The 19,658-nt window shown below is 43.2% G+C and overlaps 1 protein-coding gene across 1 annotated transcript in view; it reads right to left on the bottom strand.

Moving 5' to 3' along the window:
- Nucleotides 1-19,658, bottom strand: part of LOC147747108 (vitamin D3 hydroxylase-associated protein-like) — a 458,139-nt gene that overhangs the window by 83,427 nt on the left and 355,054 nt on the right. The window contains exons 10-11 of the mRNA XM_086952359.1: nt 10,090-10,189; nt 3,121-3,164 (exon numbers count right to left, since the gene is read on the bottom strand). Coding sequence (XP_086808485.1) covers nt 3,121-3,164; nt 10,090-10,189 — 144 coding nt within the window. The remainder of the gene's footprint in view (nt 1-3,120; nt 3,165-10,089; nt 10,190-19,658) is intronic.

The following is a 19,658-nucleotide window of genomic DNA, read 5'->3' on the forward strand; positions in this document are numbered from 1 at the left end:
TTAGGCCTGATCTCTGTGTTGGGGGTGAGTATTTGACATTGCTCAACATTCTATCCATCAATTGTTGTTTTTGCATTTGCAACTCCAAGTGGGACGGGGAGGCCCAGACGTGGGTCCCCAGCTTACCATTCCACTGGATTCAAACTATCCTGGCTAATGAGGGGTGATACTCCGAATCCAGTCCTAGGGTGCCTGGTTCTGTTCCAGGGATGACCTGCTTACCAATTTGGGATGGACTGTTCCTTTGGGGAGCAGGGTCAAGACTGATTTGCTTATACGGCAATCCAAACTGGAATGGGGGGTGAGAAAAAAAATAATGGTTTTAAGCCAGATCGCTGAATTGGGGGTGAGTGCTTGATATTGTTTAGCATTTCATCCATCAATTGTTCTTTTTACTTTTAGAAAGATGAGATTTTCTTGTCTTAACCATTTGTACATCCTGTCAGTGTCCAGGATTACATGACAGTCAATGGCTCTGCTATTGGGGTTTGTATAATGCTTCCAGTCAACAACCATCCTTAGATGTGGACAAGATGGGCTGTAGCAGGATGACTGGGATTGTCTGTATTCATCCCCATTTACACTTCAAAGGGCTTTGCCTCCTACACACACAAAGAAATGTGACACCAGGCCTTCCCTGTCTTTTGTCACCCCAGGCAGTTTTGAGCCTTGATGGGGAGAGAAATTCATGGAACCAGATGTGGGGTGGAACAGGTAATTCCTTCAAACAAGGCTTTCATTAGGTATAAATATTGGACCTCCAGAGCCACTCAGAATGACAGCCCTGGACCTGTGTAAGTTACAGAAAAAGGACAGTCCTGCTGCTTGAAGGACTGCATTTCTGTCTGAGAAGGAAGACTTGACATGCTTGCCTTCATCCAAGGTTAACCAGAGTAACTCCAAGGGTCAATGCTGTCCTCCTGTGTGAGCTAAATGGACCCAATAAGCTTCAGAGGCATCCCTACAAATGCTCAGCTAACCTGCAATAGACCTGTAACTGGACCTGCCTAAGCCGGCTGCTGGTCTCTGTCTGCAGTGAGTCTGGTTCCCCAGGAGGTGGCCCCCAGGTCCTGGACCCTTAACTGGCTTCAGAGTGTATTCCTCCCTGCCTCAATGTGGGTTTCATGAAATCTGATGCAGCATGAATCAGCTCATCGCAGGACCTCACATCGCATTACCTTGCAGCTCCTGATCAGCAGTCTCATCGGAACTAACGCAGAAGGACACAACTCGATGCAGGACCACACATCGCAGCCTTGGCAGCTCCTGAACTGCACCAATGCCGCGCAATGCAATTCGAAGCAGAACCTCTCATTGTAGCCCTCACAGCTCCTGGTCAGAACCGAAGCAGTGTGAAGCACCGAAAAGCAGTGGTTTACATCTTGGGTGCTGCACAGCTCCTGACCGGAACCAACACCAATCGACACAAAACCTCGCATCATGAATGTAAGATACAACTCTGAGCAGGACTGACCTGATTCCGGCATCCCCCTCCACTACAGTCACCCTAAACTCGAGACTTTGTCCCAGTCTGTTGCAGCCAGATACCCACAGTGGGAACTTTGTGCATTTGGCATTATATTTATTACTAAAGTCAATGTCTCAGGTTCTACTGATTGGATTTTTGTTGTTCTGGTTTTATTTTATTTAATAAAATGGACTATATTTTTCCGAATTGGTCTGGGATGTTCCTTGTGTTGTGTTTTCAAATGGTTGTGAGTTGTATAAATATTCTCTCTCAGCCTCTATGTTAATCTTTACTGCTTTGTGCTAAGCTACCAACGGGTTAAGCACAGGTTAATTTAGTGACTTTTGAGGTTTAGCCCGACAAGGGCTGTTATTGTTGCCTGAGTGGGGCATCCACCTCCCCAACCAATTTTTTACACCCACTAAATTTAAAATTAACTGCTAACCTAACCTCCACTCATATCCTATGTCTTTGCACTTCAGGCATCTAGAGTTCAAATAACTCATTTGTAATCCTTTTGGTTCTTGAAACACAAGTCTTTCCTGTGCAAATAACATTTTCTTGCTAATTAGAAAATGCCTCTCATACTTCTATGACTTCTTGTGTAATCCCACTATTTTAATAATCATGTCACATAACTTTTTGTCCACTGTATTTTCCTAGTCATTACTGCAAAGTGCTCTGATACGTGGGGGTCTAGTAGGCACTATATAAAAGTGCAAATTAATAAATAACTACATTTTCTGTTTAACCGCATGCGCGCTAGCAGGTTTTCCCGCTGCGCGCTGAAAATGCAAAAAACCCGCGTTACGTGACAAAGCCAGCTCGTCAGGTGCGCAGCGCAGGTAACGCCCATGACGAGCTGGCTTTGTCACCAGCATCGAAGGGGTTAAAAATGTGAATATTGTTCATAGGCCTTCATTGTTTTGCATTGCACTTGCATCACGCATTGTGTCGCAAGGGCAAAGCAATACTTAAGTCAGATTTACCTAGCAATGCCTCCTTTCATGGTACTGCATTGCTTTGTAAATCTGTAGTGATGCAAGGCCTTGCATTACTCTTCCCCGGGAAGGCATTCCATGGGAAGAGAATGGGTGTTCACACTCATCCACCCACGTTTTTTGTTCCCAATCCCAGATTTACTAAGACTAATAATCCTTGGAATGCCTTCTCAAGGGAGGTGCAACAGGAAGAATTATCTTTATTTCTCCTTGTCGTTTCCTCTTTCTAGGAAGAAGAAAGAGCCTTTAAGGTTCATTTTTATGAAGGAAGGGGTCCCTTCCTGCTGAAACACAATCCTTCCTTCAATACACACAACCATGCACTATGGCACCGATGGTGCGCCAGCACAGGTAGAGAGTAAGAATGCACCATATATTGGTAAATATGAAGCATCCCTGACCTCTCCCTTTCATGTAGCGCAGCAAGTTGTCTTCCTACATTGCGTTGCAATTTGTTAGGTGAAATACTGATGAATCTGGCCCTAAGAGTAAAACACATACAATAAGTCTTCCTAGCTCTAGCACCAACTCTCTGGAGTTCCTTACCAAATAACATCAGTTCAATTACAAATTTGCCTTGCAGAATGGTCCTCAAATAATGACAGAGTTAAGAAGTGCTACTGCAGATGTAATTGTAATGAAGCAACTTACCCCACTCCACACAGGGCATTCCATTCCTTAGAAATCCGTGGAAACTAAGAGAAAATGTGTTCAATTAACATCACAGTTGCTGCTGAGAAAACATGTTAAAAAAAGAGATGATATAGAAATTATGACATTGTAATTGACTCAAACAATGAGACCAAGAGTCAATGATCAGAGAATATGATTCACAACTTAGGGCCTGATTTAGACATTTGCAGGTGGGTTTTTCTGTCATGAACCTGGTGAATAGCTGCTGTCTGCTTTGTTATAAATAATGCACTTGCAATAAGGCGTGCGGGAGACCCATCCCATTTGTGACGGAAACACCCGTCCATCAAACTCTAAATCAGACCGATTATCAACTTAGGAGTGTGCAGTGGTTGCTGAGTGGTAGATGACATTGTGCCTGTTAATTGCAGAATACCCTGTTTATATTGCTAGGCTCATGTGTGAAACATTTTGTGTCCCAAAAAACTGATGGCAAAGGGGGACTCAGTAAAAATGCTACATTTTGATTAATGATCAATAGAAAACTAGACATCTTTAACAGAAAACGCTTAATGGCTACTGGTATCATATCTTAGGGTGCAATCTAGAAACTGGTGGGAGAACCACTGCCTGCCGGGTGTGCTAAGTTAATAACTTCTGCAGCACTCACAGACCACCACCAGCCAGATTTAGAGATTTCTGTCACCCTGCCAGAGACCTCTGTGCCTTCAGAGGAGCCGCTGCCGCAGTGGCTCTTCTGAAACTACTCAACGTTTGCTTAGAGGTCACTATGTTACATGCACCGTCTCAGCAAACATTTTGTTTCACGAGAGCAAACTTCCAAAGTGGGAGATCGCTTCTGTAAAACTAAAAACAAAGGACCATGACACATTGGGAGTTTTGTCCCTCAGTGAGTGGGTCATTTTGAGGTCGAGCCTAGATGGTGCATGCGCTGTCTGGAGAACCTCTTGTAGTAGGAAAAAAACTGGAAAGGACCTATGGCCCGCCTGCTTATTCCCTATTGGGTTATTGTAGTGTTGCTCCTCTTTGCTGCCTACGTAAATGGTTAAAAGGAGCGATAGTTCACCCCCGTTTAACGAAGAGCAGCACCGACCAACTACAGTTACTCTCTGCCTGCATTGGTCAGCTGTTCCTCAGAAGCACTTTTTTTTTTTTACATTGGCGGCACCCGTAACATGTTATGCTAAAGCACGAGTGCTATACACACCACTTTTCATAAAAAAATTTTTTTGCACTTTGGTTTAATTTTAGTTACAACTTGGATCAGTCACTAAAAAGTAAAGAAATATTTGCAGCGTCCGCGCTATATCTTTATACATGCTAAGCTAAATCACGGGATCTGCCCTTTAGCTCACCATGTTTAAAGGTAAAGCGTGGGTGCCGTGATTGTCACAAAGGTAAACAAACAGATACACAAAAAGCATGCAGCCGCCATATTTTTCTATTTGTTTACTCTTGTTACAATTGCGGCACTCGCGCTTTACCTTTAAACATGTTAAGATAAAGCGCATGTGTCGTGAATAACTTTTTTCTTTTTAATTACTGATCCAAGTTGTTACTAAAATGAAACTACATGTTTTTTTGAAAACTGGTGTGAGGGAAGCAACAAGGGGTGAGGATTCACGGTACTGAATGAAATGGAATACCTTCCGCTTGGCAAGAGCAAGCGGAGAGGAGAATTGCGCAGCGCACAGTAAGCCTTTCATCCTTCCAATACTAACAGCCTGTGGACTGTGGTGCATTCTCTCACTGCCACAAACCCTTCACCTTATGCAAATATGACAGCCAGTGCAGTAGCTCCAGTGAGTGGCATGCCAACAGTACACATAAAAGTAATATAGCAATTTGTTTGGGCCTGTCACATTCTTGAGGGAATAGGTCATTGAAAAAATTATTTTATTCTTTTTGGCTCAGGAGCTAATTTTCTCGTTCTGGAATTGTTCTTTGAACATTTCTTCTTTTGATGAAATCGAACAGAATGCCTACAAGTCCCTGATTTTTCTTTATTGCTAATTAGGTTTATGAAAGAGCCCTTGACAGAGGAATTATTGTCTATTTAAACATGGTTTAATTGTGATTCTTAATTGCCAGCCTCTGGTTCAACATACACATCTAAGGGAAAGCCTCACTTTCAGAAAAAACACGTAACCCACTTATTTTTAGCAGCTGAAATTATTGTAAATATTAAAGTCGGTAATACCATACTGTGTATGCACCACAATACAATTTTGTACGTCCACCATAAACATTCACTGTGCGATGGACATTCCTGTTAAGTTGTCCCTGTGCCTACGAGCTAATATTTTTCATCAGAAAACGTTACATTGGCGATTGCTTTGCTCCAGTGAGCATTAAGCACTGGCAGTTATTTTAACAGGGCAGAAGTGTCCCATGTCGACAAGCCAGTTCTGTTTAGGTTTGGATTATCCCTCAGTGTGATTAATAGGTGTTTATTGTTCCCGACTCAGTGGTACTCATTGTATCTTCCTCAGGAGGATGACCACTTGCCACTTGCAGTCCTATACCAAAATAATTCTGGCCTGCAGGAAGCAGAGGCAACACAGTTAAACAAGCCACTACTTTTATGGCCAGCTTTGGTGGGGAAAGCCGGCGCTGGGGTTCCAGAAATAACACCACTCGCCTGCTAGAAACAACGAGCATTTGCAATGCGATAGGTCTTGTATTTACGCAAGTTTAAGCTATTGACATTGTAATTAACTATGACTTTTTGTTTATGTTTTAAAAACCAAAACATAAAGAAAAGGCATTGTCGTTTACGATGCCAATAGCTTAAACTCATGTAAATGCGAGACCTACTACATTGCAAATGCTTGTTCTTGTTACTGTTTGGGACCACCAGGCCTTTACTGGCAGTCTAGTACAACTTAGAATGAGAATTAACTGCCACAATCTTTTTTTGTACAACAAGAAGTTTTAACTTCCATTCCTGCCCTATGTCTCTCAGCGTTCGCCGCATCTTTCCTATTAATATCCGTTTAGCATTCTTTATTTCCTTTTTATGGTCTGACTTGACAGCACAGTTGTCACCAGACAATTAAGCGGGACACAACAGGACAGTGGCTTTGGCTCCTCCCACATGATGTGAGACAGGAGTATTTTTAATTGGGCAAAGGTTGTATCACAAAAAGCGCTTGACCTCCACGCAGCTGTGATCATTTTGTTTATTTGTCCAACTGCCTGTGCTTAAACTTTTAGGGGCGAACACAGGACAATGTAATGCATATTAAAGAGGCTTAGATAACTCGCTTTTGTATTGTGTTTTTTCTGGTAGCAACACTAATGGGATGAGGGTAGGCATTAACCTACATGGATTGTTAGATTTGGCTTGACAGTGCAACTGTCACTTGAACGTATGTGATTAATAAAAAAAGAGCTTGTCTAGCCCTCCTGAGAGAGGGGCTTAGGCTCCACTCACACATCGATCCCCCTGTGTACAGGATTTGATTGGGCTGAATTTGTGTGCCGGCACAAAAAAAACTGCATTTGTTTCACTTATTTGCTTGTGACAAAATTAAAGAACAGAGTTGGTCATGGTGGTAAGGCAATGATTATGGCTATAGGCCTGTTCTGTTTATTATTGAATGTTATGACATAGACACTAGGTCTGACACATTTATTGTGAAAAGTATATGTGACAGTCGATGGGAATGGGGTGTAATTTGTAATTACTCTTATTTCAAAGCCTATAGAAAGTGATTGTGGTGCATAGAATCTCATACATTACTGTAGTAGGAAAGAGGTTTGATGTTGGTCATCCACTCAGACTAACCCTGTTTTTTTTTTTATTGTGATATTTTTTGTTAGACCCTGTTGAGAGGGGTTATATATTGTTTAGCACACAGTATATTTCCACATATTTGCAATTTTATTACAGAGTGCATGATGGTGGCCAGTTTATGTGCACTTATATAGACAAGTGTTGGGTAGAGTGTAAACCCAATGTTAAAGGGTAAAAGCCTTATCAGTTCTAGGGAAAAGCATGCCAGATGTCAATGGTTTGAGCTGTCTATCATGAAACGTTAGGACAAAACTTGTTGGCCTGACTTATTTATTGTGAAAAGCATGTGCTAAAGACAATAGGATTTTAAAGATGGATTGTTATTACACTTTGCTAAAGCCTGTAGGCAGGCACTTTGTTACAAATCATTTAACAGATTACTGAAGTAGGCAAAGGTTTTGGTATTGTGAGATACCTGAACAAATTCTGGGGATAGAAGATATGCACTACAATAATTAGTATTATTCTCCCATGGGAGATATAGCATTTTGTTTCGCTAACTTTAATATTGTATAAAATTGTAATTTTGTGAATATATGCCGGATGGTTGCCTTGGGGAAAGCTTGTGCTTGGTACAAGGGGGTTAAACTGGTTAAGCTAGGGCAAGCTAGTGTTAAAGACTATGGGTCTCATTACGATCATATGGACTTGCGTCCTCCCGACATAGTATTGCTCTTGAACTACCCGACCTTAGGTTAGCGGTTCCGACTTCAGTATTAGGATGCGACCGCCCATAGGGAAGTCGGAAACATCCATTTAACTATGGCTGCTTGTACAGCTCACAGAAAGGCCCACAGCACTAGCTGCGATAGTAAAATAGATGTTTGGAAACATCCCTACAAGTGTGGTAGGCACTTCATGGAATAGACACTCTGTGACCCCGAGAGATAGTGATACGTGCCTGCTTCCCCCTCATCCAGTTACGCATTCTACCTAGAGCCTACTACACAAAATTTAGGTTGGTTAGGGTTGGGAAAATATGTTTGGATCCCTGTGTCAAGGGATGCAGCCAACAGTGAACTTTTCTCCAAACATTATGGGAATGCCCTGTGCTGGTCAGCTACTGCGAGGTGGTATGGGACTTCCTGAGGTGTATCACTGGAACTCAGGCTGAACTCTCTCCCAGGTTAGCAGTGCATAACATCTAGGAAGATGGAATACAGCACTTACACACAAAAAACCTTGGGCTTATTTTTAAGCCCCTTGCGCCGACCATGTGTCACTTTTAATATGGGGAAAAAGTGGTGCACGCGTGGCGCAAGAGACTTGTAAATAATCCCTCTCCTCTCTCTGGGACTGATAGTAGCAAGGATGAATGTGACTCCGGGCTTGAACTCCTGGGAAAAAGAAATGGATTGGTGCCTGTTGGTGGAAAGACAGGTCTACAAGGGAAGGGGCTGCTCAAAAAGTGTGAAAATATTTGGCAGCAATGCAAATGTACAGAGGGCTATGGAGAGCTGACTTGTGTCCAGGGATGAAAGGGTGGAGACAACCGACAACGTAGTCGAGAGTGGAACGACAAACGAGCAAGAACTTTAGCAAGTTCTGAAGGACCAGAAAGACATGAGTTAATGTGACCTACATTCTTTACTGTATTGCTATTTTGCAATATTGGTGGCTGTGAACTGTTGTAAAATAATATCATGTATTATAAAAAAAAAGAATATAATTGTTATAATCCTTTACATTAAAATACAAGAAAATGCTGTATTAAACAAACTTTCAGCTCAGTTTTATACCTCAATGTTTTTGTCCCATTTACTCATTCTTGGTATCATCTCATATGAATTTTGCAGTGACTCTATCCCTTCTCTGAGTAGGCTTTACATCACATTTTTACTAAGTTGAAGTCTGTTCTCTCCTTGGTATATTGTTGGTCTAGCTTGATTTATTTAAAAAACAATTTGGTAATTGTCTATTACTTTATAAATTAAAAGGAGCAACTATATCTATTGTAATAATATTTGAATAAAAAGTTACTCGGAGATGTTCAGGGACAGTCCTCAACTTTATGAGGTGAGATGAACTGGAATTAATTAAATGTTTTTGACAAGGCACCATTGATAACAGCTGACAACGGACTTGAACATGTTTAAGTCTGGATGCTCTTTATAATAAGCTGAAGAGTTTGTGTTGTGTTTATAAGGTAGGCTGAAGTCATTGTGTGGGCTACCCACGCTGTATAAATTGAGGTTTTAAGTGAAAAATCCAGACAGTGGCCGTCCGACTATGTTGGAGACAGTTTACAGGTTAGTCAGTCTACAGTAGGTTTAAAAACTCTACCTGGTGGCAAGCATGATGTTTTCTTTGTGGTTGAGGTCTCCTAAGATGGGGAATTCTAAGAATGCATTTTATGGAAGGCCATAACCCAATATGCAGCAACCAGTCTTTAACCCCTTCGATGCTCATGACGAGCTCAGCTCGTCATGAGGTACACCTCTCGCGTGCTCATGACGAGCTGAGCTCGTCATGAACAATGGGATTTCCAACAAGACCAGCACCAGAGGAAAATACCATCAGCATCGATGGTGTTAAAGCTGAGCATGCAATTAATTGGTACGGATGGGTTACCCTGCCACAATGGTGACGGAAATCCCGTCCGCTGAAATATAAATTCTATTATATCCTATAGGCTTTATATTTCGGCGGATGGGATATACATCACCATTGTGACAAAGCAACCCACCCGCCATGATCTAAATCAGGCCCTAAGTTCCTAGATTAATTGAATGGAACAATCTCTTTAAATTGCTGCTGCATCATCCTCAAGGACTCCTTGTTCTTCCATAGCAGTAAGACACAACATGTAGTAATGGGAATGTCGAGTTAGTCTTTTTGTATCAAATGATTGTTTGGTGGGCAACAACTTGATAAATCTGATTTTAATGTTTGTGGATGATGTTTCCCTTGTGTCCTGGGTTCGCACCATGGGTTCATGCACAAAAAGACCACAGTAAATGACTAACCATGGAAAGGTACAAAGGAGGATAGCAACAATGACAACTACATTGGAGTAGACCATTTGTCCTCAAAATCACCAACAAACACTATATTGCTAAAATACCATATCACTAAAAGGCCAACTTAAATGCATTAGGTTTGTAGTCAATAATATATTTGAATAAAAATGTAGTCATCACCTTACTCAGACCTAAGCCTCAACTTACCAGTGGTCTCATGATGAAAGACAGGATCTTCTTTGTCCACCTTGAAAGCTTGTACACAGAGATCTGTGGTTTCAGATTGGAATCAACAATATCCCCATCACTGTGAGAAACAATAGTAATGATGTTTCACTGTTAGTATAGTCTCTGTTTAGTTGTGTGTTCTAGTTTTTAATAGATATTGCAAGTCTTATGTATAGGTCTTGTAATTGAGCTTAATTGCAGTGTTCTGTAACTATTTTTGAAAACTTTAAATGTATTTCCAATCTCTCTCTTGAATACTTCTCCAATTTGCAACAAATCAACAGCCACCCTACATCGTTTTTCCAGGCTTAACCTCCAGTTTCTCTGACTTAAGGAATAATATAATCCCCTACTTAATGATGATACCCCATAGCTCTTTCTAGCTCCTCACCCTGAATCTCTAATATCCTTTTTGCCAATGGAAGTAGGCTAGAGTGATACCATGAATCCATCTGCCACTTTTTGATTTTGTCACTGATAGCAGCGGTGGCACAGCCCTCCTGCATCACTCCACCTGTATTTCCTCTGCACACCCCACATCTCCTGTCTGTCTCCTCCTTTGAGCTTCACTTATCTCTTTCTCTTACATTTTGCTCATCAAATGTAATCTTCTATCCACTGGCACCCTTTGGTTGCTTGAATTATGATCTTAGCTCTTTCTCTTTACTTGATATTTAAAACCACTTCTCCTTCCTTTCATCTTTTTGACTGCATACATTTCTACCATCTCACACAGCTCAGCATTGCAGTTCTTGCTACTCTGGTCCCCATGTTGAATTCACATTTTTCTCTTCTACAGTACCTTGTATTTTCTTCCTGCATATTCTGCAAGCAGACTAGCCCCTGTTTCAGTATTCTCTCTTCGCTCACCCGGAATTCTCCTCTCTCAACCCCTACCTTTTCTCTCATGATACATGTGCTGCTTATGTCACTACTCTTCCATCAATCATCCTCTTGTCCCTCTGATCACTTGGTTCCATCCACTTTCTGCAACCTGACCATATCTTCTCCCTTTCCTCTAATGCCATTGCCTGTACCCTTGACATTTACTAACCTCATACTGTCCTTTATACATTCTCATAAATACCCCTGCCTCACTCTAAATCTTCTCAATTCCTTATGACACTCTCCATAAGATGTAGCACAGGTGAAAGCATGTTTTTTTTTTCTAGTGACCCTGTTTCCTTCAATCCTTTTTTAACTCTCTTCTAATCCACGATAAAAATGTTCTCTTTCAAAACCTATTTACATTTCATTCCTTTAACATTTTCTGCCTCTACGAATTTTTAATCAAGTTTTTTCACATCATTATGCTGCTCTAGCTTCTTCCACACTGACTCTATCTGATTTTCCCCATGGGCTTTATTCATCTATGAAGTTGAGATACTTCTGAGGACTTACTCTTCTTCATCAGAATTAGCCACAAAGCAAAAGAGAGAAAAAGTAAAAAAAAAGGAGATGCTAAAATAAAGTTATCTGCCAGAGGAGGGAATCCCATGCCAAGAATCTATTAAGTGACAGCCCCAGCAGCCCTCACAGCTGTTACAATGATCAACAGATTCCAGCCCATTACAACTGACGTGGAATGTGGAAGTCCTCCAAGAAGGGAAAGAGAATAGAGGGGCAGAGGGAAGGAGCGGGGTAAACCATTATATACATAACGTATTACTCACAACAATATGTTAAAGTATACATCCTAAAAGACAACATATCTCCCTCGTACACCAGTAACTTTTCCCATCGCAACAAAATGCTCATGGAAGAGAAGATATGCATAAAATACATTTACTGATAATAAAGACAATTATGACATCACATAATCTTTGTGCCACTGTGAAGGTTTGGACAGGCATACCTCCCTCCTTCCCAACTGTTGGGTCTTCTCCTCCCTGCCCTAGCATTCTACACTGAATGTTCCCTGCGTGGAACACTTCCTGGAATCTAGTCTCGGCAGTTGCTGCCGGGGAGTTGCTGTGGCTGGATGTCAATAAAGCCATTCCCTTACCTTTGCCGTGGTTCCCACTTCTTTTCAGTGGCGACAATCGTTTCCAGCTCCCAGCCTCCCCAACTTGATGTGGATCCTCTCTGAAGCGGTCCGGTTTTCCTGACGATCGGTGTTGTCGTGGTTCAGATGTCCTGTCAGAAGAAAACTTCCTTCGTTTCCTGTCGACTTCCGCTGCTTGTTGTGATGTTTTCTGTGCCTGCCTACTCCTCTGCGTGTGCTCCAAGGTACTTTTTATAAGTTTTCCCTACGCGATTGAGCTGCTGCTTGCTCTCGCGCTACAACGCTGATTTTGCCTGACCTGCCTGACGACGTCAGTGCGACATTGCACGTTGCGGGCGGCCATTTTAGGTTACTTTGGTATCCCAGCAACCCAAGAAACGCCCGCACGACGCGCACAGCTGCTCTAACTTCACGGCTGATGCGCACAGCTTTCCATCAAAGCGTTTTCTCTTAATCCCAACGCGGATTGCGCACAGTGATTGCCTACACCTAATTCTCCTTGGCGTATGACACAAATTAATTGTCAAAATTAACTTGTTTTACCTGTATTACTGCCAATTCCGTGAGTTTGCACTGCATTATCATTTATATGTGTTTTGGCATAATGCATTTCTCTGCACATCAATCCTGATCCTTACTGTCTCCCTCAGTTTATTAAAATAATTTAGCATTGGGGCAGCAACTCACCCATGCAATGGATCGTGTTTTGGTCCCTCCTCCCTTTTTACAAACTGCTGGTACTCCCCCTGTACCATGGGAGCAGTGGAAAGACACCTTTGAAGCGTATTTGGAAGTTATTGATGGCGATACCTTCACTGGCAAAAAGAAAAAAGCTCTACTTATTTACAATCTTGGCACTGAAGGCAGGAACATATTAAAAACCTTGACTCTCGATGTGGTCAGTATTACAGTTAGTGGTGGTGATGCCGGAGAATCACTTTTGATTGATGATTATGCCACATTGACCAAAACTCTCGATAAAAGATTTTCTCCCAAAAGGAATGTTGTGCTTGAACGCCACAGGTTTCTCCAACGTGCCCAAACCCCTGGCGAATCAATTGACGACTTTGTGGCAGCCCTTCGCTTACTAGCTATTAACTGTAACTACAGGGAATTCAGGGATGAGATCATACGAGATCAACTAATTGAACGTACTTCCAACAAGAAAATTCAAGAGAAACTGCTTGCTTCTGGCGATCCTGATTTGGAGACTGCCCTCACTTTGGCCAAAAGTATTGAACATTCCCAATTTTGCGTCAGAGAAATGAGTTCCCCTTCTTCTTTCACGTCCTCTTCTGCCGCAGAGGTTAAGCTATTGAATTCCAAACCTCCTTTCAGACCTAAACTTACCCCTTTGCCTAATGTTACCCGCTCAGTTCCATCCAATGTTTCTACCAAAAGCAAGTCTGTACAGAGTGAATTGATATGTTTTCGTTTTGGCAGCAGGTCCCATCTTGGTTCTGCTAAATTTTGCTTTGCTCTCAATCAAACCTGCTATAAATGTGGGAACAAGGGTCATTATTCACGCATGTGCAAGGCTACTTCTACGAGTAAGCCCGTCCCCTTTGTAAAAAACATTTCTGGGGAATCTGATGAGGAGTGTTACGAACTGTTGATGCTGTCTGCTGCTTCACATGAAGCCGGAGTAGTAGAACTGTTTGCTTTGTCTGGTCTTCGAAAGAGGAAGTCTCCTTCTTGTTCGATAGTTGTGAATGGGGTTGTCTGCAAATTCCTTGCAGATTCTGGGTCTCCTTTTACCTTGTTGAATTTTACTGATTTCAGGAAATTATCTAATGTACTTTTGGAACCTTCCAGTATCAAAATTTTTGCATATAATAGCAAAAGGGTTGAGGTTTTGGGTAAATGTTCTGCAGAATTAGAGTTCCATGGAGACCACTCTACTTGTATTGTATTCATAGTGAGAGACGGTACCAATCTATTGGGGTGAGACGAACAAGGGGATTTGAACATCGTTTTAGATCCCAATCATCCAGACATGGTGATACCCCGCAGTAAACTATGTGAGTTTTACTCTTCGATTTCTGCATCACCTAAATTACTTGCTGTATCTCATGTGTCTAACACTAAGTGGGCGTCTATGTTTCCTGAGGTTTTTAGCGGAGAGTTAGGTAAACTCAAGGGTTTTCAACACCGAATAATTTTGAAAGAGAGTGCCATTCCTGTTGCCCATAAGGTACGGAAAGTGCCCTTAAGCCTACGTGCAGAATTAAAAAAGGATTTAGAGCGTTTGTGTGCTGCAGGTGTGATTGAGCCAATTGAGGGTTCTGAGTGGCTTGCGCCTATAGTTTTAGCGAGGAAGTCTGACAAGTGTTTAAGGATGTGTGTTGACCTCCGCGATCTCAATGCCAACATTTGGATCGACCGGCAACCACTCCCTAATATCAACGAAATGCTAGCCACTCTCGAGGGTGCTAAATTCTTCACTTCTCTTGATATTTCATCTGCATACCATCAAATTGAGCTGTGTCCCAGTTCTAAGCACCTTACCTCTTTTGTAACTCCGGAGGGAGCTTATCATTACATCCGCATGCCGTTTGGCTTAGCTTCAGCCTCGGCTGTTTTTCAAAGGTTGATGAACAGCCTATTCAAGGACATTCCGGGGGTTGTTTTTTTACAGGATGACATATTGGTCCATGGGAAGTCCGAACCTGAACATGATGAACGTGTGAAACTTGTTCTGAGCATCTTAAGGTCTAGTGGGCTAACCTTGAGGGAGGATAAATGCAAATTCCTCCAAGACGGGGTGGACTATCTTGGTCACCACATATCCCAGAAGGGTGTTGAACCTAAAGTCAAAATCATTGATGCTATTCAGAATGCTCCTGTTCCCACCAACAAGGATCAGCTACGCTCATATCTTGGTCTGGTGGAGTATTACTCCAAATTTGTTAAAAACTTTTCTTCTAAAACTGCTGCTATGCGCAGTCTTCTTAAGAAAAATGTTAAGTTTGTTTGGGATGGTGATTGTGACAACAACTTCAATGTCATTAGGCAAGAAATTATTGGTGCTCGCCCTCTGAAATTGTTCAACATCAATGACTTATGTATTCTTTCCACCGATGCAAGTAATGTGGGGTTGGGGGCGGTCCTCATGCAAAGAAGGAGTGATGGGCGTGAGGAAACTATTGCCTTTGCCTCCAGGACCTTGAGGGGTGCTGAGGGAACTTACTCCACCATTGAAAAGGAGGCTCTTGCCATGTGGTGGGGGGTTTTGCATTTCAAGAATTTCTTATGGGGGAATAGGTTTATCTTAAGGACTGACCATAAGCCCTTGGTCGACTTATTCACCACCAAAGGTGGAGGTAGAGCAACTCCTAGAATCTCCAAGTGGCAGTACAATTTGCAAGAATTCCAATATCAGCTTGAGTATGTAGCTGGGGCAAAGAATTTGGTTGCTGATTACTTGTCTAGGCTACCCCTGCCCAAAAGTGATGACAGTGTTGCGAGTGATGATTTGGATGTGGTTTGTGCCGTTGGCTCTTTGTGCGACTCTGTTGGTTGTGCCCTTTCTGAGAATGAGTGGTTGGAAGGAATTGCTTCGGATGATGACATGCAGGTTGTTATTGATCTTCTTCGCAAACCTTGGCCGTGTGAAAAAGCTTGTCCTGCCGCTATTATCCCTTACAAGAGAGTCAAGGATGAGTTATCCCTTGTGAATGGAATTTTGAGAAGAGGTGGTTTATTGGTTGTTCCTGTTTCAATTCGTGGTAAAATTCTTGATCTTGCTCACGAAGGGCATCCAGGTATTCGTTCTATGAAGCGCAGGGTGAGGCAGGATTTTTGGTGGCCGTCTGTGGACAAGGACGTCGAACATTTTGTTCGTGAATGTTGTGAGTGTATGTTAGTGATAAGTCGCAAGTCACCCATCCTTTGCCTGTCGAACCTGTGGTAGTCAAGAACGTTCCTTGGTCTAAGTTGGCTTTAGATATTGCGGGGCCTTATGGTCTCGTTGGTTCGTCTCCAAAGTTTATCCTAGTGTTGATTGACTATATGACCAAGTGGCCTGAGGTTAGGTTTGTCGATTCCATCAGTTCCTCTGTAGTAATTTCGTTTTTACGCGATGTTTTCTCTAGGGAGGGTTTCCCTGAGGAGATAGTTTCAGATAATGGTACGCAGTTGGTTTCTGCCGAAATGTCTTTGTTTTTCAAAGAGGTTGGAATCAAACATATTTGCACATCCCTCTATCATCCACGCAGCAACGGCTTAGTCGAGCGTTTCAACCGTGTCGTCAAAGAGCATCTTCAATTGGCTTTGGTGAATGGGTTACAATGGCGTCAAGCTGTTAGCGACATGTTGTGGGCTGTGAGAACCACCCCGCATATTTCGACTGGTGTTGCCCCTTTTACATTGTTGCGTGGTAGGGTAGCTGGTACGAAGTTGAACAAAGAATGGATGTCCAGAAAGTTGGTGGATGCTGTTTGTTTAGCCGGCGTAGCTGATGTCAGGTCTTCGGTCCAAAGCAAGTATGGTACCAGATCAGATGTGTTGCCTTCTTCCAGAGTGAAGGTTGGTGATTGGGTAAGGATAAAGAAGCCTGGGTTTCTCCGTAAAGGGGAGTCGCGGTTTTATTCTCCCAAGAAGGTGTCTGCGGTGAAGGATTTTGTGGTGGTGTTGGAGGATGGATGAGTTTGGAGCAAGAGTTTGGTTTCTATTGTGCCTGGCCCCATGGTTGAGAGTGTCGGTAGGCATTTGGGGGTCAGCGTTTTCCCTCATACTCCTAGGGTGGGTGGTGTGGTGCGTTCAGAGCGGAACTTTCCGCTGAGGGAAACCTCCTCCAGAGTCAGATCTGTTCCTGCTAAGTTTCAAGACTATGTGGTGGGGTAATTTCTAGACCACCTGGTGGGTGCATGGTAATGTTGTGCCACTGCGAAGAATTGTTGCTTTGTATTGTGTAATGATTTAATTTGCTTTGTATCTTTGTTTTACATTATAAATGATGTATTTTGCTTTGCATTGCTGTCTCCTCTTCTCTTCGTCTCTTTTCCTTTTCTCTCCGTCTCTTTTCCTTCTGTTTCACCTTCCTCCTATCCTCTCCTGTTCTTTTGTTTTCTCTATGAAGAAAGGGAGGTGTGTTGGGTCTTCTCCTCCCTGCCCTAGCATTCTACACTGAATGTTCCCTGCGTGGAACACTTCCTGGATTCTAGTCTCGGCAGTTGCTGCCGGGGAGTTGCTGTGGCTGGATGTCAATAAAGCCATTCCCTTACCTTTGCTGTGGTTCCCACTTCTTTTCACCAACCCATTGCTGGAACATTTACCTGACTCCTCACTGCTCTCCACAATGTGTTCATCGTTAAACAACGAAGGGTGACATGAAGTAACTCTATCCATACTGAAGGTTTTACCATCACTCAATGTGACCACAGTTTTCCCACCTTTTATTGGTCTTGAGAATTTTCTGAACCCTTTTTGGGAGCACCGAATTACCCACCTTCTATGTGCCTTCATTTACTCCATGACCACTATCATACCTTTTTTGGTAACTCTGCTGATGGAGTTTCCTCAACCTTGCCATTTCCTCGAAACACACCCATCGAGGCTCTCCCCTTCCAACCAATTCCAATTGGTAACAATTTGGTCCTCGGAAACCGGGCTTTCAAATCCAGGAAGGTAGAAACATTAGTAATGAAATTAGGAGGTATGTAATAGGACCACAACATGTTTAGGAGGGCCACAGCTGCCTCCTTCTGAGTCACTCCTGAGTCAGTAAAAAACCCAAGTTATGTAACAAAAAATGTTGGTTCCTGAAAGACGAAATTATTTCCCCTCCAATAGCTATCAGATAAGAAACAACAATGTTTTCCCATTCCTCCACCTCATTAAGTAAAGGCGGAGGTTGGTTCATACCTATTGATGACATAGTGCAACTATTGCTATTCTAGAGAAATGTAAAATTCACAATTGCTACTCCCAAATTCTCACAACAGAAAAGAACCAAAAAATACTACCCTGAATCAATACAATAACTCTGAACAGTCCTGTTTCATGTTTGCTTATAATAATAATAATAATAATTCTGAGTATCTAAAGCGCCTGGTTACACTTGCCAGTGTGTCCCCGCGCTATCAAAGGACTGAGCAGCAACCTGGGCAGATGGAGCGGGGATAACCCTGCACCGGAAAATTAAGGCTTCGGGAACAGGAGAGTTTTCAGCTCCTTTCGGAACACCACCTCCGAGGGCTCCACGCGAAGCTTATGTGGGAGGGAGTTCCATCTCCGTGCGGCTAAGAAACAGAAGGATCGCCCTCCCATTCTTACCCTATTGATTCTAGGGACGTAGAGCAGGCCAGCACCCATTGAGCGCAGGAGCTGGGTGGGCTTGTAAGGAAGAAGCAGGTTGCGCAAAAAGCCCGGACCCTTGCCATGAACGATCCTGTGACTGACACAGTGTGCTTTGAACTCTATACGTTCCTTGATAGGGAGCCAATGCAGTGTCTCCAATGCCATTTTTGAGGAGGCTGTCCTGGGAAGCTGCAGCACCAATCGCGCGGCTGCATTCTGGATATGCTGCAGTCTTAGGATGCAGATCGCGTTAGCTCCCAGGTAAAGGGCATTCCCATAGTCCAGCCTAGAGGTAACTAAGGCATGGACCAGGGCCCTTCTGGCAGACGCTAGGAGTAGGTCGAGTGTCCTTCTCAGACTGCGGAGGACTCCAAAACACGTCCCCGCGACACGCCGAGTGTGATAATCAAAGGACATTTTGGAATGTATCCACATGCCTAAGTTCTTCACATGATCCTTGGGGACAGGTGATGGGCCCAAAGCCTGAGGCCACCAGGCAGAGGTCCACACCGAGGGGGACTTGCCAGCAATAAGCACCTCGGTTTTGTCCCCGTTCAGTCTGAGACAGTTGTTGGCCATCCAGCCTGCCAGATCTTGAAGGCAGGATGCGAATCTGCTGGCTGCGTGCTCAGCTGGTTGCGACAAAGCCACAACCAGCTGTGTGTCATCGGCATAACTTACCACCTCTATCCCATACTGCTCAGTAATAGCAGCCACCGGCGCTACGTACAAATTGAACAGGGTAGGGCTGAGACTGGAGCCCTGGGGAACTCCCTGCTTTAGGTCAAAAACCTCTGACCTATAAGCACCATGTTCCACATAGAAGCTGCGGTCATGGAGAAAGGATTCCAACCATGACCAAGCTCTCCCAATCACTCCACTTTCCCTCAGACACTGTAGCAAGGTGTGATGGGCTACAGTGTCGAATGGGGCGCTGAGATCGAGAAGAATCAGCGCTGCTGTCTGTCCCTCATCTACGTGTTTCCTCAGAGCCTCTGTGGAAAAGAGGAGGGCAGATTCGGTGGAGTGATAGGCATGGAAACCGGCCTGGGAGGGATGGTAAAGCCTATGCGCTTCGATGTGAGCCGTCAATTGATGGTTAACCAATTTTTCGGCTACTTTAGAGAAGTAGGGGAGGAGGGTGATCGGGTGCAAGTTACTAAGTTGAGTTATTCTAATTTGTGGCTTTTTCTTAAGTGGAATTACAACAGCCTGATTCCATGTGTTCGGCACCCTGCCAGAT

Source organism: Lissotriton vulgaris, chromosome 1_1 (assembly GCF_964263255.1).
Source record: "Lissotriton vulgaris chromosome 1_1, aLisVul1.2, whole genome shotgun sequence".
Classification (NCBI taxonomy): Eukaryota; Metazoa; Chordata; class Amphibia; order Caudata; family Salamandridae; genus Lissotriton; species Lissotriton vulgaris.